At 43.2% G+C, this 18,423-nt stretch overlaps 1 protein-coding gene across 1 annotated transcript in view; it reads right to left on the bottom strand.

Moving 5' to 3' along the window:
• Window positions 1–18,423, bottom strand: part of LOC141985427 (uncharacterized) — a 95,556-nt gene that overhangs the window by 34,141 nt on the left and 42,992 nt on the right. The window contains exons 4-8 of the mRNA XM_074949531.1: window positions 16,364–16,479; window positions 14,046–14,120; window positions 11,328–11,873; window positions 9,520–9,660; window positions 1,854–2,021 (exon numbers count right to left, since the gene is read on the bottom strand). Coding sequence (XP_074805632.1) covers window positions 1,854–2,021; window positions 9,520–9,660; window positions 11,328–11,873; window positions 14,046–14,120; window positions 16,364–16,414 — 981 coding nt within the window. The 5' untranslated portion in view covers window positions 16,415–16,479. The remainder of the gene's footprint in view (window positions 1–1,853; window positions 2,022–9,519; window positions 9,661–11,327; window positions 11,874–14,045; window positions 14,121–16,363; window positions 16,480–18,423) is intronic.

Raw genomic sequence — 18,423 nt, 5'->3', positions numbered from 1 at the left:
ACTCCTCACGGTTGGGAGGAGGCTCCCCATAAACATCCACAGAACTAATACATTATACTCTTTCAAAATCCTCCTAAAAACTCTCTTTGCCATGGTACCAACAAAAAACTTTACAGGGGTTAGGCTGCTGATGTGCTAAGACTATTGCCGACCAGTACTGTCTCATTGTTTACTTGCCCTCCAACAGCTGTCTGTATCCATCTGTTGTATCTTGTCTTATATTTAGATTACAAGCTTTTGGGGGCAGAGACCATCTTTTTATTCTGTGTTTGTACAGCTCCTAGCACTTTGGGGTCCTGGTCCATGACGAGGACTCCTAGGCACTGTGCTGCTGCTAATAATAATTAATAAAGGTGTTAAGATGTATCAATAACTTAACTGCCTCTTCAAATGTTTATACTGGGAGTTTATACTTCACTTTGGGTACAATCTGTAAGTATTTTGGATGGTGCACAGTAGCAAGGCACTAATTTGTGTATATCATGTCAGAGTTTTAGAGCAAATGCAACCTCAGTTACTGAAAACAACCCAATGATCATGTTAACTATGTAGTGAATACAAAAGACTGTACCCGGACTATGTATTTCCACCATAACAGGAACCATCAAAGCTGGTCTTAGCTGAAAAAATAGTAAATAGCCATCTTCCTGAAAGCTACTGTGCAATATCGCAAGCTAGCTCCCTGTCTGGGCCTTATCCTGAATCACAGAAGTCAGTGGCAGAACTAACAGATTTCAGTGATACAAGATTGGCCCCTTGCTAGGGTTGCCAACTTTCTAATTGCACAAAACTGAACACCCTGGTCCCGCCCCTTCCCCGAAGCCCCGCCCACTGCACACTACATTCCCCCTCCCTCAGTGGCTCGCTCTCCCCCACCCTCACTCACTTTTACTGGGCTCAGGCAGGGGTTGGGATGTGGAAGGGAGTGTGGGCTCTGGGGTGGGGCCAGAAATGAGGGGTTCAGGGTGTGGGAGGGGGCTCCGGGCTGGGGCAGGGAGTTGGGCTGTGGAAGGGGGTGAGGGTTCCAGCTGGTGGTGCGGGCTCTGGGATGGGTCCGAGGGATTCAGAAGATGGGAGGGGGCTGTGGGTTGAGGCAGGGGATTGAAGTGGGGGAGGGGGTATGGGCCCTGGGCTGGGGGTGCAGGCTGTGGGTTGGGGCCAGGGATGAGGGGGTTTGGGGTGCAGGAGGCGGCTCCAGGTTTGGGGGGGGGCTCTGGGTTGGGGCACAGGCTTACCTCGGGCGGCTCCCAGTCAGCGGCGCAGCAGGGCTAAGGCAGAGTCCCTGCCTGTTCTGGCACCGCGCTGTGCTCTGGAAGTGGCCAGCAGCAGGTCCGGATCCTAGGCGGAGGGGTGGCCAGGAGGCTCCGAGTGCTGCTCTCGCCCACAGGAGCCGCCCACCCTGCTCCCATTGGCTGTGATTCCTGGCCAGTGGGAGTGCGGAGCCAGTGCTCAGGGCAGGGGCAGCACACAGAGCCCTGTGGCCGCCCTGCCTAGGAGCCAGACCTGCTGGCCGCTTCTGTAGCGTAGCGTGGTGCCAGGACAGGTAGGGACTAGTCTGCCTTAGACCTGCAGCACCACTGACCGGACTTTTAACGGCCCGGTCGGCGGTGCGGACGGAGCCACCAGGGTCCTTTTTCGACCCAGTGTTCCAGTTGAAAACCGGAAGCCTGGCAACCCTACCCCTTGCTTATGTATTCCACTAAAAAAGAAGCAACAGATCCAATATTGCCACTCTCTGACTATTGTCAAAGACACTAAGTAAACTCATGTGTTAACATGCAGTGCGGCCTTTACAAATTCAGTGCAAACACACATCCTTTCATAAGCACCTTCTCATTTTCTAAAACTGATACTTTTTGCCTTTCCCGCTCCTTTGTTTTTTCAAGTTGGGACTTTAACTCTTCCATTTCAAGAACCAACTTGCTTTGCTTCATCTTGGTCATCTGGTCTTGTGTTTTCTCATTATTCTGAATTCTTTGCAGCTGGGCTTTTAACTCCTCCATTTCAACTAACAAACTATCCTGGGGAAAAAGAAAAAAAAAACATAAAGCACACTGACTATTATTCTGTATCCATTCTAAATAAATGTTTCACACACCCTGATTCTGTGTAATAAATATGCATTTATACATCCTGGGACAAGATCATGCCTCTAGATCTGCCCCAACCATAAAGGAGTATCACAGCTCTAGTTGCAGACTCAAGAGTTCCGTGCATGGAGTAGGCTTGGGGTGATATTAACAGTTCTGTAGATTCAGGGGTCAAACTGGGCTGGGACACATTGTTTTAGATGACTTTGCCTTTTTTTTTTTTTTTTTTTTAAAAGGCTGCCACCTTGTTCTCCAGAAACAGAGCAGTTATTTTAAAAAGTAAGGATGAAATCCTAGTCTCATTGAAGCCAATGAGAGTTTTGCCACTGATTTCAACGGGGCCGGGATTGCACCTCAAGTCTCTAATCCTTATGGTTGCAGAGTAAACCTGGAAACCTTGAAAATGTGACATCAGCATAACGAATGCAGTATTACCTGCCTGCATCTGCACAGAGCAGACTAGGCCTCTAGCCATCATGGGGCTTCAGACTCCAACCCCTGGCCATGAGGTGGTGGGCTCCGATCCCTGGCTCTCGCTGCGTGGCCCCAACCCCCAATCCCACCAGCAGCTGCTGGCCCCAGGCACTGACCCCCATCCGTGCCCTCCATCCCACAGTCCTAGTCACTGACCCCAGGAGCTGGTGCTCGGGGTGGGGGCAGCGTGCGGAGCCCCACGGCCTGCCCTCCTAGGAGCCAGACCTGCTGCTGGCCGCTTCTGGGGCGCAGTGCAGTGTCAGAACAGGTAGCGACTAGCCTGCCTTAGCCGGGCAGCACTGCCGATGGGACTTTTAACGGCCCAGTTGGCAGTGCTGACCAGAGCCGCCGTGACCCAGTGCCTTACATTCCGCAACCAACTACTGGGTTGCGACCTGCAATTTGAAAACCACTGGTCTACAAGATACTGTCCCGTTTTAAAGTGCAATAGGTAGTCTGTTTCTAGTGCTAGCAGTGATTGCTGATGTGTTGCTATGAGAAATGCCTTTATATACCATTAATCTTGTGAGGGTACAAAGATTTCTTGAGGGATGACCAGTGTCATGAGATAATTGTTTCAAAATCAAACAACACACAATAATGCTCTTAAAAATGTCTTCTAATGCGGGGGGGGGGGAACGGTGTTTTACACTCTTATTTTTATTGATTTATTTTTTGTTTATTATGGTGTACCACCAACAGCCTGAAAAATGAGTACATTTTTTTTTTCTTCTTGGAAAAATCAGGAATATAAAGTTTCAAGTTCCTTGTTTTTGCTAGCTGTCTCCTTGGAGAATGAAAAATGTGAAATGTGATCTTTCCCAGTCCTGAATTTAAGACAGGGTCTTAAGACAATTATCTCATGACAGGGTCTTGGTCTTTTGGAACATTCATACCCTGATGGGCTGCGTGTGGCCTGTGGGCCACTGCTCTATGGGCAGCCACTGCAGCTTCATGCCCTGCAATGAGGTAAGAGGTTACCTGAGCAGGCGGTGGGGCTTCCACCTGCAAATCTGCTTCCATCTTCCACCTCCTTTTCTTTGTAAACATAAAAATGAATGTATGTTCCAAAAGACCAAGACTAGCCACACACTCACCCAGACCATCCTTTTCATGAGATGTGAGGGTCAGTAAAAACTCGAGTGCAGCTGCACTTTAATTCTTTCTTTCTATTGTAAGCATTTAGCCATTTCGTCTCTGCTGTTCCAGAGCTCTCGATTGCAATGGCTGTACACTGATGGCACTGTGGATGGGCAGGGTTTTCTTCATCCTCGGGTTTACATATTTAATGATGTCTCGGGACTTGGCTTAATCATATATAAAATCATCAGATGTACTGGTCATATAAAAGAAAAAAGAAAAGAAAAGAAGTCCTTGTGGCACCTTAGAGTTGTGCTGGAAATGGCCCTCCTTGATGATCACTTTAGATAAGCTGTTACCAGCAGGAGAGTGGGGTGGGAGGAAGTTTTGTTTCATGGTCTCTGTGTGTATATAATGTCTTCTGCAGTTTCCACGATATGCTATGCATCCGATGAAGTGAGCTGTAGCTCACGAAAGCTCATGCTCAAATAAACTGGTTAGTCTCTAAGGTGCCACAAGTACTTCTTTTCTTTTTACGAATACAGACTAACACGGCTGTTACTCTGAAAACTGGTCATATAAAGCCACCTTTTCAGGAACCAGGAGTTGTATTTTTCATTTCTGGAGGAAAGCCTCAATTCAGTCAGTAGGCAAACGGATTAATGCCCTGGATGCCTATTTACCATTGGAAAAAGCTATTTACAGAGTAAGAGGTTCTCCTAAAATGGTGAGGAAAAATGGAAATCCTATCTGAGGTTTAAAACACTCAGTAACATGCATTGTTTGTATTGCCTGGGGGTGTGGGATTGTTCCTGAATGTTTACTTGAATATTTTAAATGCCTTATCCTTTTCTTTCGTTAGGTACAGTTTTGAGTAGGAATCAAATAAGACAAAAATAGTAGACGTGCTCTTCCAAACTCTACCCACAAACTAAACTCTATCCTCCCATGGTACAGCCATGAGATGCCATTCACAATAGATTGTTCACATCTACATACTATGATTGTCCATCAGCTTGATCAGCTGTGAAATAATCAGTGCTTAAGTTGTGTCTGGGCTTGCCACCTGGCATCTCTGAGCTTGCTGCATCAGTTATGAATATAAAAAAATTGCTTGAGCCCCAGCACCTCTTTCATTATAAATTAAGCACTGGAAATAGTTAATGTTTATATTTATAATTAGGCTTCAGAGTCAACACCTCACAGAGATGAACGGCAGTTATTCATATTTCTCTGAACTATTGTATCAGGCTGCCTGGAGGCTCTGTGTCAACAGGTTCTCTGAAACCACGAGGCTAGATTTTCTGGTCTGCTAAGGCCACTGTATGCTGAATAAACAGTATAATGTGCACTTAAAGCAGCTGGAGATACTCAGTGGAGCGTTTCCCCTGTGTATGAGGGAATTACTACTGGCAGAGGCAGTTCTTCTACCTTCTGTCCCCCAACTCCTGGTATGAGAGTTTAAGATGCAGCAAGTCTAGAATCCAGACCTGAAGAGTTGCCAGGTAGTAGACAGCTCCATGGTACCATCCAGTAGAAGCTGTAACCAGTTGTTGCTTCATTACCCATGACCCTCTGTGGACACAGACCATGGAAAGTCCCACCTCAAGGGGTCTGAGCAAGCAACCTCATGGCTTCTAATTGGCTCCTCACAATACATAAAACCCAAAGGGAAGTCCAGGCAATAGTGTGGATCTCATGTAGCTGCTACAACCATTCTGGTTCTTGAATTCCTGGTTTTGACCATGGCTTGATCTGGACTTTGCCTCCTGACCTGGAACCTGAATCCTAACTCGGACTCTGACCCTTGGTATTGACCCTGGTCTGGAACTTGACTATGCGAACTCCTCCGCTACTCCCAGCCTCAGGTCTGGCCCTGCCCTGACCCTTGACTCAGAATGCCCTTCTCAGGGTCCCGACAGAGGGGGCGAGAAGGAGGCATGGCAACATGAGCTTTGCTTTTCTTGATTCTCCACAGGCATACGTTAGAGCTGATCCTCTGCAGCTCAACATCAGGAAGTCCTCTGCTTGGACACAGTGGAGAATTAACCCATTAATTTTCAAATGAAAGCTTAGATTCTGGAGCATTAGATGTCACCCATCACAAAAAAGTACTTGGGCTTGCTGAGTTGCTGTGAGTTGGCCCAATTTACCCCTGGCTTTGTGTCCGTTCTAAAAACTGCAGAACAGGACATACTGCTCTCCTTTAAGTAAAGATTAATTTTTGTTTTTTTCCCCCCTTCTCTGATACATCAGTTTATTCCTGAAAGCAGTTTAGCACGGAATAGTCATTAGGGGCTCAAAATCCAGAGCCCGTTGAAGTCAATGCCAAGAACCAGGCCCAGATCCAAAGGGACTTAGATGCTTAAACCCCAGATTTAGGTACCTAAACCCTGCACCACCTAATTCCAGGAAAGGAGTTCCTGGCTGCAGATCACAAGCAGTGATAAGCACCTCCCTGCCTAACTTTGTGAGAGGGATGGGGCTTAGGCACACCCCCAGTAGAGATATGTTTATGAACTACTGTGATTTGGAGATGCTTCCTCCTAAGGGACTATGTTGTGAGTGTTACAATGTGGAGATGTGCCCTGGAAGTAGGGGTTGGGAACAGTGCATGGCTACGTACAGCAGTTCATCAGAGATGCTTTTCAGTTTGTTTTATTAAAGTTTTATTCCTTTCTCATTCACTGGTTTGTTAGTTAATGAACCCCAATATGGTTACAGCCTTCTTGCCTGGCTAGCTGAAGCAGCTCCTCAGCTTTTGTGGATCCTGCTCTTAGGCATCCATCTCTCTCCATTCATTATTTAACTTAGGCTTTGCGGATCCTGTGATTTTCAAGGCACCTAAAATTTAGGAACTGCAACACTGAGCACTGCAACATCAAGTCCCTTTGTGGATCTGACTTCCAGGGGCTTTGGATCAGTCCTTAGCACATTTGACTAGGAATTAGGAGCTCTGGCTTCTCTTCTTGACCCACTGTGAGACTTCAGGTAAGTGATCACCTCTGTCTTTGTTTCTCTTTCTATAAAATGGAAAGAAAATTTACCCACCTCTCTAATATACTTTGAGATCCTTGTATGGAAAGTGGTCTACACATGCAAAAACATTGTTATTGGAATTATTGTTCAAATAGCTAAAAACATTGTAATTTCCCTCAATTGTCCAGAAAAATCAGGACTGTAGCTTCCTCGCAGGACAAGAATGAACCAACATTTACATTTCTGTCGCTAATGGTGGCTTATACGAAGTTAGCCAGTGGGTAGGTTCCACATCACACCTTGCTGACAGTATAGGCAAAGTACACAAGCTCTGAATAGGCATGGAGTTTAAACTACCCTGTCAGTCCCAGAGCTGGTACCTCTAGAGCAGGGCTGGAACACACGGGCAGAGCAGCATAAGACAGACTCTCTTGTCACTGTCTGTGCTATATCTGTTTCATCTGTAAGACCACTAGTCACCCACATGTGGATTTCGCTCTCCAGAGACCTCTCAGGTATCTTTCAGGAACAGTAAGTTCACCTTCAAATTTTGAAAGTGTATCAAGGAATAGAAACAATCACAGACAACAAGCACAATAGAGCCAGTATATATTGTTCACTGTATCCAGCAGATGGCAATCTACTTATAGCACCAGATAGAAAACAGCAAACAGAATCTCCTGACTCCTAATATGTGCCCAAGGATGAGTGTGTTGAGAGGAAAGAAGCTGACAGTCATAACATATTTTAATTGTGTATTTTAAAAAATAGTTTTTTAAATGAGTGAATTTGAAAGAGGCACTGGATGTCAAGAAGGCCTTATATAATAAGGTGACGAATAAACCGTATAACTATTAAAACACTTATTTTGAAAATACTTTCAATTTACACACCCGTTCCATGAAAGAGAGTACCTATCGTTTGCTCCCTAACAGATTTTAAAAATACAACTAAACAGAGTACTCCAGGAATGCTTTGACCAATGAGTAACGTAAATCATTAATATTGAACAATTCAAGAAAATAAGATAAGAAAATGAGAACAGGAGCAAGTTCTGGAACCAACCCCATTCAAGGAAAACTTCATCCTAGATGAGGAATTTTATCTTCCCAGATCTTGACTGTTTGATGCAGATATTCAGGGATGCAAAACAAAGCTTCCTGAATGGGAGAGTAAAAACTGTTTCCTGCATGATTAACAGTGGTTTCTAATGAAAGTGTTAGATCTTTTAAGAACTATTCCCCTACTATTAGAAGGAAGACAGTCTGAAAGCAGAAGGATGTGAAAGGACTCTGTTACAGTAGAACCTCAGAGTTATGAACATTTCAGAGTTCCAAACAACCTCCATTCCTGAGGTGTTCATAACTGAACAAAACATTATGGTTGTTCTTTCAATAGTTTATAATTGAGCATTGACTTAATACAGCTTTGAAACTTTACTATGCAGAAGAAAAATGCTGCTTTTAACCATCTTAATTTAAATGAAACAAGCACAGAAACAGTTTCCTTACTTTATCAAATCTTTTTTTTTAAACCCCCTCCCCCTTTTTTTTTTTTTAGTACTTTACATTTAAAACAGTACTGTACTGCATTTGCCTTTTTTGTCTCTGCTGCTGCCTGATTGTGTACTTCAGGTTCCAAATGAGGTTTGTGGTTGACCGGTCAGTTCATAACTCTGGTGTTTGTAACTCTCAGGTTCTACTATAGTTACAATAACTCTATTTTACTCTGCAGTTATTTATTTTTGCGAAAAGAACAAGTTATATAATGCTTAGAGAAGACTGGTTCTACAATTGTTAAATTTAGTTGATTTTTTTGTTTGTTTTTTTTGGTGTGCCAATTTGGGCCCCAATCCTGAAAAGACTTACACCTTCATGCACTGTGAGTAGTTCCATTGCTTTAACAGTACAATGTATAGTGTAAGATTATGCACATGTGCGAGTCTTTGCAGGATCAGGATGTTGGGGTTATTTGCACAGGTGTGCAAAGCTCCTTTGATTCCCCTTTCCCGTGTCATGCCAGCCACTGCTGAGCTGTGCTCAGTGCTTTATATTCCTAACAAAATCAATTCAAGTTGGATCCCGTATTTACACTTTGTGTGTTTGTGAAAAGCTAAGTAAGCGTAATGTTTCAGGGAATATTTAAATTTGTAAACAACATTTATAAATTAAAAGTAAATAAAATTAGCACTGTCAGTACCCATCATTTTCTAGCCAAAGGAAAAGCAACATTATCTAATGGAACATTTTCCATGTTATATTTCTGATACTTCAGGTCAAGTCCTTCATTTGTACAAGTCTAGCTGTGTTTCCTGTCAGATTTAAAAGGATCTCTTATCTCTTCTGCACTAAAACTAATAGTAAATCAGACTATTTCCAGACTGCAGTTGCAATCATGGATGAAAAATTGTCACACTGTATGTTGACAAACCAGCAAGACAAGTTAATTCATGAAATTTCAGGTGTACGGCAGCAGGTCGGTACAACTTTGCAACTTTTTTCTAATTCAATAGATTCAACCATATTTCCGGCTTTCTTCAATGCGGGTAAGGAGGGAAGGAGAAAACACATATGGAAAAAAAAGTCTGATTTATAAGAATGTTTATCCTTCCTAGACTACAACAAGTCTTGTTCTTGGAGACAGCCTGGTATAGGTAATATGCTTGATGAAACTGGATTCTGCAACCTTCACTAAGTTCTCTCTCTACTGAATCAGTTTCTAGTTTATATTTAAAACCTGACACATTGGGATGTCTTTGTGTTTTTATCTCTCAAGCAGTTCTGTTATTCAGTGTGATCTTTTTAAAAAGTGCTTTATAAAGATACTCCAATTCTTGAGACCTCAGAAGTACTTTGCAGGAAAAACAACAAAAACAAAAAGTGAAACGGACTTTTACCATTTGTTGCTGCTTCCCTTTGCTCTCCTCTTCTGGTTTGTTCAGGTCTGATCTGCTTCTTATATATGCTTGTTCATTTTTACACATTCCTACCAAACCATCAACAAAGGAAACTTCCCCTCTCAGGTGCTGCTGTTCTTCCTGATTTAATAAAAGGAAAAATTAAGTCAGTGCAAGAGTCATTGCACATTTTATAGTGGCAGTGCACATTATGTTTCTTGTTTTCATATGACAAAAAAAGAGGCTCTTGTTAATACTTATAATTCCAAGTTGCTATTGTTTTCATGGATTCTGGCTGTTGCACACCAGCATAACTTGTGCAGTAGTTGGTCACATCCAGGACAAACAAGGCAATTTAGAGACAAAATATAAACCTACATAAGGCAGAGAGTTGCTAACCAGCCATTTATTTAGGAGGAGACACTTAGATCCTGATCTTACAGTTACATGCTTGACTTTACACATGGGAGTAGTTTCACTGACTTCAACAGGACAACTTGTGTAATGTCAAGCATGTGAATAGCTGTTAGCAAGATAAGAGCCTAGGCATTAAAAATATGCCCCCAAAAAAAAGTTTTAGGGGAAAACCCACTATAAGAAAAACCCCTTACGGAACAGTTCTTTATCCTATTGATTTTTAAACAGAAAATGATAATCTTCCTATGGAAACTTTGAAATATACTGTAGAGTTCAATAAAGAATTCTATCCCTGCTGTAGAAGTCTATAGGGTGGTTCAAAAAAAACCTAAGAAAAGACAGAATTCTCTATTCAGTCTATAGATCTTAAAATAATAACCCTATTACATTTCTAAAGTGGCCTGTCGGTTTAGATCCCAGTTCCTCGAAGTACTTAAGCACATATCTAACTTTTAATCATGTGACTTCAATGGGACTACTCAAATGCTTAGGTTTAGGTTTAGCACCTCACTGAACTGAGGCTCTATTCTCTAAGATTTCCAGGAACTTTCTGTAAGGGTAAATCCATAGGTGTTCAGAAAAGGAGAATTCTGTTTATTGCTGAAGTTCTAAAGGGGCGAGGAAGTGAAAAAAACTTCTTAAAAAACAGGATTACAGAAGACTAAAGTTGTGCTATGGGACACCATAATTTTCAATATACCATAGCGGAAGTTCTCTTCTACTTCAAACATTTAGAGCCAGATTTCACCACCATACTGCGTAGCACCTTATTCTAGAGGCAAGTCTGCTTTATTTTAACGTGGATTTTGCAGTACAATATAGACATGATGGAATTACACCAAGGATCAGGTTGGCTTGCAGAGTTCTTTACTGTCTAAAGACCAAACATGAACATTTATTCTTCAGTCACTGTTTCATTACAACAGGGCTCCCTCCAATGAGTATCCAAAGGCCTCAGCAAAATATTCATTATTATTTTGGGGCACTTAAAATGCTGTATAATAAACATGCCATACCATATCATGTCATTACCTCTAACATGTCATTAACACTAATGCCACCAAAAGTGAAAATACTGGAAAATTGTGGGTGGGTGTGTGGTGTGGGGTTATATTCTCTCTCTTTTAAAAAAAAAATCCACACCTTTCCATTACTTAGGTTTCAGCCACCTCACCTCATGTCGGATTACAGCAAAAAAGTAGATAGCAACCAGACAGAATTAGAAAAGATGAATGATTCCACTTGGAACTGAATAGTGTTGGTTCTGTTTAAGGTTCCCTCCTTTCTTGCAATGCCCTCTGATCCACATATGCACACTGATATGCAGCATAGGGAATAACAGGAGCACACTCCTCTGAAGTCATATTAAAAGGCAGGTATCTTTGACTTACCACAGAGCAGGTTACTTCACTCTCTTGCCCTTGAGCTAGTTTATTATGCTCTTCATATCTTTTCAGCTCAGCTTCTAGCTCCACAATCGTCTTCTGCAAGGCCTCCTTGTCCCTCTTTGACTGCAAAATGAACTTGTCGTACTCATTCTGGATCCTCCTTTCCTTTTTGCAATTTGGACACTCTGGAACTTGGTGTGTCTCAGCTGATAGTCCTTCTGATGCTACCTTTGAAGATGGCAAATCTAACCTGGATTTGTTTTCCAGTTTAATCTCTCTAGTACTATGAAAAGGCACCACTAAAGTGTTTGAGCGAGCCCTGAGGTATCGACTGTGGTCTGTTGTTACTTTACTTTTATCCACAGCAGTAACAGACTGGATGGGTGCTGAAATCTTCTCCGATGGCTTCTCCACCTGAGGCAGGTTGATTTTCTGCCCCCGGATGTCTCTGGAAACATCTAGGTTTGATACATGATCCTTGCAGCTTTTGTACATAGATCTGGAGGGGGTACTGAGACTGAAGTGAATAGGAGGAAAGGAAGTCTGCAGCTGTGGGACCCATTTTTAATTGTATTACTTTCTCAAAAAATAATAGTTAAGAAACAAAACAGCATGATTTTTTATCAAAGCATAGTTAACTCGTAGTAATTTTTGTTGTTGCATTCTCCTCCAATCTCCATTTGTAAGCACAGAACAATAAATAAGATCTCTAAGTACTGAATTAGGGAGATATTCCTAAGGAGGTTACTACCATGGGGTGAAGCCTTTAGCATTCATAAATCTCAAAGTATTTTATTAAGTAAAGTAAGCATTATTATTCTCGTTTTACAAATAAGGATACTGATACACAGGGAAGCTGAGTGACTTGCTCAAATTTACACATCAAGTTAGTATCTGGATCAAGAATAAAACCAAGTTATAGAAATTTCAGAAACTCGTAAGTGACTTGTAATCATAAATCATTTAAGTGCTTTTGAAAATACCACTCCAGCTCTCCTGGTTCTCCAAGTAGGGCTCCAACCACTGAACCACTCTTCCTACCATGAAGTTAATGGGAATTTAGCTGTAGTAAGGAATGACTAAGAAATGCAGGATTTGTCAGGTACAGAATTCTTCCCTAGATTATTTATATAGTACTGGCACTGAATTCCACAATACATTGAGAGATAATCTACTTACCAGGTTAAAATTCTCATTTGCAGACTCTCTACTTACAGTTGTATTCCAAGTTTTAAAAATTATGGCCTGATTCTCAATTACTTTGCACCTTGTGTAATCATTCACACCCATCCATAGCCATAATAATGGCACCTAACTCTTATACAGTGCTTTTCACCCACAGATCTCAAAGCATTAGAGCCAATTCATCCCCGTGCTAGTGCTCAGTCAGGGGGAAGCCAATGCACCTTCCCTATTCTGGGGTTGTTGGGGGTTAGATCAAGTCAAACACAGTTTACAGCAGCCTTATGGGTTGCCCTAACTTGCACCGCAACTGCAGTGGCCCATACAGGAGCTGTGCCGCCCAAGAACAGCTGGAGTCATGACCACCTCACCTCAATCTGCACCCAACTTGCTTCAGGCACCAAAGGCTCCTGGATATTCCTTGTGGAAGTCTCTATAGCTGCTTTATTTCCCCTTTGTGCCATCATGGCAGAAAAAAAGTGGCCACAGGGCAGGGATGAACTCCCTCTGTGAGTGCAAAGTGGGTGTAAAATGCTACCATTCTGATTTGATATTGTTTTATAGTCATTTTACACAGGTGTAAATGACTATCCACAGGGCAGAGCTCTGGAGAAATCAGACCCTCCTAGTAATTTTAAAGTAACACTGTCTGCCTGACATCTAGTCCACTTAGAACAAATGAATTCAATGTACAGTCATTTCAGTTACTGGACTACACCTGCCCCGGAGTCCCCTTGACAATTCTGTGATTTTAAAAATCACATTTTCTTATCTTTTTTCTTTCCCCTGATGCTGTATGAAAACCCCCCACAAAAAGTAGAACCTGACTAGCTATACAAGGAAATAGTGAAAGACTGTACACCAAGTGCTGTCAAATGCACAAAGTAATCAAGCTGGAAGAAAGATCTCATATTTTGCTACAATAACCTTTGGTGCTAACTAAAATAATAGCAGGTAAAAAGTTTTCAGACAGAAGTGAGATTTTTTTCAAGCAGATAGTGTCCCTCTAAGAGGTATAAATAGGACTGGGAAAAGGGAGTGAAATAACTGGCTGACAAAGATTCCAACCTCAGCCAAAATAGCACACCAAAACATAAAAACGGCAGAAACAGTGAGCCTTGTAGCCCTTTCCAGATTAATAGATCAAAGGAATAAAAGGAGTATGGGGGGGAAAAAACTAATTTTTTTAAAGTGCAGATAATTACGGAAATACTAGCGTTCCAAGATGAAAGAAGAAGAGCCACATAAGAGAGACAAATAGAAGTGTAAAAAGAATTTTTACACACGCTTACTTAACCTGTGTAGTTTTCCACCACCTTCAACTTGGTCTTAACCTTACAGGGCTGATTCTGCTATCATTTGCACTAATATAATTCAGGAATAATTTCACTGAAGTCAACAGCATTACACTCAAGTAAATCCAGTGCAAGTAACAGGTAAAAACCAGGCCCAAAGTTTTAAGCACCAGGGAGTACAGAAAACATGTTCAACTTGAATGCAGTTGTAACTGGTCTAGTATGCAAACGCTTTGGCTTTTACCTTTCTTGCATTTGTAGTCTCAAATAATCCACTTTTTCTCCTGGGATTCTTCTGAGCAGAAAGTGCACAGAGTGTCTTCAATTAAAATAGAAATAGCAGAAGATCAACAAAGCTTTTCACCGGACTAATACAAACAAACCTGTTGTATTGTACCAGTTTATATGTTTTTTTTCTATAAATAAGATCCTCTACGAGTAAAATTGGTAAAAGACGTTTCATAAAGCACTTTGAGTTCTGAACTGAAATACAAAAGTCTGATCCACTTTATGTAAAGAGTAACCCTTTCATACAGGCCACATTGCAGAGACTGACTGACATTAGGAAAGTGTTCTAATTCACCAGGAAGGTAGGTTCAGAAAGTTTCACACATATCCCTTCACCACAGTTTTGAAATGAGGTTCACCTAAATCAATTACATGTACAGCTTTTATTTTTGTACATGTTGTTACTGTCACTCATATCAACATAATTAAATTAATACAACAATAGGACTGCGTTGCATCAATGGTTTTCAATTATTATAAATCTGAGTTTGAGAAATTTAATTGACACCCAAGGTCTAAGCTTTTAACCCTGGGTAAAAAATATACCACTGATACACCATCCTTCCTCAACCACAATACACTTCCTGCAATTTAAAGGGGTATTTGTGCACTGTTTAGTGTGCACTATATTTAATTGTAATATATTGTCAAGCAAGATAATGCAATGAAAAAAATTAAATGTGACTTATGGGTATGGCTGATTGCATACCAGAAAAAGCTATTTGTTGAATAAATCAGTTGATGGATAGTGGTGAAAATGATGAAGTGAAATATGTGTGAAGGCTGTTCAATCAGCTTGGTTCACTAGCAGCTCTTGCTTTTGTCACACTTAGCTGGCTTCCCTCCACTTTTTCTTTCCCCTCCCTATTAGGTTCTGATGTCTCTTTTTCCCCAAAGTAGTTGTTTTCAGTGTCTGCTTCTTTTTTTCCTTCTCTTCCCTTATTCCTCTCTTGCCATCTCTACACTGTGTTCTCTGCCTCTCTCTCCCTTTTCCCTCCCATTTCTCCAGACACCATCTAAATCATAGGCACTGATTCCACGGGTGCTCCGGGGCTTAAGCACCCATGGGAAAAACACAGGGGGTTCTCAGCACCAATCAGCTGGCAGAAGGCACTTGGGGGAGGGAGGAGAGCAGCGAGCGGGTGGGGGGCATCAGGGAGGAGGTGGGAAGAGATGGAGTGACAGAGGGGCCTCGAGAGGGCGGAGCAGGGGCGGAAAGAGGCGGAGCAAGGGCAGGGCCTCGGGGGCGGGGTGGGAGGCGGCGCAGCGAGGGCAGGGCCTCGGAGGCGGGAAGAGGCAGAGTGGGGGTGGGGGCCTTGGGGGAAGAGGTGGAGCAGGGGCAGGGGCCTTGGGGTGGAACACTCACCAGGAAAAATAAAAATCAGCCCCCTGCTCGAAATACCTTACCTCTCTTATTGTAGCCCATCTCATCCCCCCACTCTTGCTCACCCTCAAACATCTCCGTGCATCCACCCATATTCTCACCTAAAGGGCTTGGAAATATTACTAGACACCTACTAGTCAGACTTGCTAGTTACTGGCCTGTACAAAAGATGAATGGGTAGGAATTGGCCAGAGGTAATACTGAGGTAAGAGACCAATCTCCCCACAGCTGCCAGGAAAGAGGAGGATGCTGGAATTTCTACCAAGATGCTGTCCCTGGCCCCCTCTTTCATATCAGTCTCTAGCTACTAGATGACAGATAAATGTGAAACTCTCTGAAAGTCCTTGATTAGGTGGGGTCTCCACTACTCTAACTATATCTTTGTTTTTGAGTAATCCCTCTCAGTGAACAGCTCCACTGCCTGCTTTGGCTCACAGAGTTCCCAAGCAACATTAGGGTGAAGTGGACCTTAATTCTTGCCACTTTCACAACTGCCTATAGGATTCTGAATAGCAACACACACAACTGACAAGACTGTTTAGCTTTTTCGGTGCTGCATCTTGGGAAAGCTTTGAGCAACAGCAGAAACACTGCATTTGGACTGTCCATTTGCAGACTTAGGAAGACAGCACTGCATCAGTTTACATGCTGCTCATGTTTATAATGGTTAGAAATTTGAGGCCTGATTCACCTCTTGTTTATGCTATTTTAAATCAGAAATAAGGCCATTGGTAGTCAGTGTCAGACTAGTGGGGAGGGGGAGGAAGCAAGACCCACATTTTTTGTAAATGAAAATTTACTTTCCACAGAAATTGATCAGAAAGCTTCACCATGAGCACATGGATTTTTAAGATCTGCTGCAAATCACTGCCAAGAAAAAAAAATTATACCTGGTAAGCGCTATCTTGCATTGAGGTGGTTTTCATAGCTTGACTTTTCATACACTCCACTCTACTAGCAAAACTCCATGCCCATAGGAAACGATGAAGAGCAATAGCCAGGAGAGCTGAAAACAAAGAACTGTGTGAGCTTCGATGCTGTTGGTAAACATATTTTACAATACTTCAGTGGGATTTTCAGTCACTTATGCACTTTTCAAATCCCACCAATAATTCTGATGCACAAGGAATTACATGCAATATCCCCATTAAAAATAACAGCAGTAGTATTCATGAGTAGGGCCCTACCAAATTCACTGTCCATTTTGGTCAATTTCACAGTCGTAGGATTTTAAAAATAAACTTCATGGTTTAGCTATTTAAATCTAAAACTTCACAGTGCTGTAATTGTAGGGGTCCTGACCCAAAAAGGAGTTGTGGGGGGCTCACGGGGTGGGGGCTTGTGGTACTGCTACCCTTACTTCTGCGCTGTTGCTGGCAGCCGTACGGCCTTTAGAGCTGGGCAGGTAGAGAGCGGCGGCTGCTGGCTGGGGTCCCATCTCTGAAGGCAGAGCCGCTGCCAGCAGCAGCGCAGAAGTAAGGATGGCATGGTATGGTATTGCCACCCTTACTTCTGCGCTGCTGCCTGCAGAGCTGGGCCCTCGAGTCAGCAGGCGCCACTCTCCGGCCACCCAGCTCTGATGGCAGCGGCGCAGAAGGAAGGATGGCATGGTATGGTATGGTATTGTCACCCTTACTTCTGCACTGCTGCTGGCGGGACGCAGCCTTCAGAGCTGGGTACCCGGCCAACAACCACCGTTCTCCGGCCGCCCAGCTCTGAAGGCAGTGCAGAAGTAAGGCCGGCAAGACCACAACCCCCTTAAAATAACCTTGCAACCGATCCGCAATTCCCTTTTGGATCAGGACCCCCAATTTGAGAAATGCCGACCTCCCCTGTGAAATCTGGATAGTATAGGGTAAAAGCACACAAAAGACCAGATTTCATGGGGGGAGACCAGATACTCCCAGATACTTCACGGTCACTGACGCGTTTTTCATGGCCTTGAATTTGGTATGGCCCTATTCATGAGGTAAATGCTACCACTAGCACACAACTGACCCAAATCTGGAGCTGGAGTGCTTAAAATCGCAGGTGCACTCAGTGGCTGGGGGGAAGGCTGTGTCACCTGTCACTTTGTAATAGCTCCTTTAGCTTAAGAATGACATTGATGGGCTTTTCAGGGAGTCCTAAAGTTTGTACAATACAGGGTTTTTAGGGTGGATGTTGTCTCTTGCTTTTTGCACAACAAAAACCTGTAGAAACCACAGAGTCAGAGTTTAGAGCACTCTCCTGAGAAGTGGGAGACCCCTATTCAAATCCTTTGTCCCCCTCTGGCAGAGAGAGGGGAATTGGAGCTGGGTCTTCCGCACCCCAGGCACGTGCTCTAGCCATCAGGTTAAAAGATACAAATGGGCACCACCTCCTCCTCCAGCCATTTTGTGAAGAGTAAGGCAGGCACCAAGCTCATTCCCGCAAGAAGCAGCTTAGGCACCTAGCTCACCTGGCTCGTCGACTAGTTTCCATTTGTGGATTGCTAGCAGAGACAGGCACCTCCCTGCAGCCTGAACTTAGGTGCCTATCTCTGAGAGAGGAGAGGGATTTAGTGCACATCCCTGTCGTTGGCTCCCAACCTAGCATGCTAGCTTTTGTGGGTTGCATTCTTAGGCGCCTCTCTCGATACATGCATTGGCTAGGGAGCCTAGGCCAAACTCAGGCTTTGTGGATTGCAGCGTTACTCTTGTGATTTTTCTAGGTGCCTCCAAGCACACCTACTATATTTGGCCCTAAGGGAAGAGAGGCGCAGGAGCATCCATCCTCCCCTGGTTCGTGGATTGCTTGAAGTCTTAGAAGGGAGATGAGCTTCCAGATGCTTGGAGTGAGGCAGCAACATGTGCACGCTTGGAGAAACTTAGGTGGCTAGGAAATTTTTACGGTGAGAATTTAAGCTCCATGTGAATTTAGGTTCCTACAGGAATAGGTGGTGGCTGAGCAGAGGTTGTGTGAATCACAG

Source organism: Natator depressus, chromosome 3 (genome assembly GCF_965152275.1).
Source record: "Natator depressus isolate rNatDep1 chromosome 3, rNatDep2.hap1, whole genome shotgun sequence".
Lineage (NCBI taxonomy): Eukaryota > Metazoa > Chordata > Testudines > Cheloniidae > Natator > Natator depressus.
Note: the sequence above shows the minus strand (reverse complement) of the source record. Positions and strands in the feature narration are given on the sequence as shown.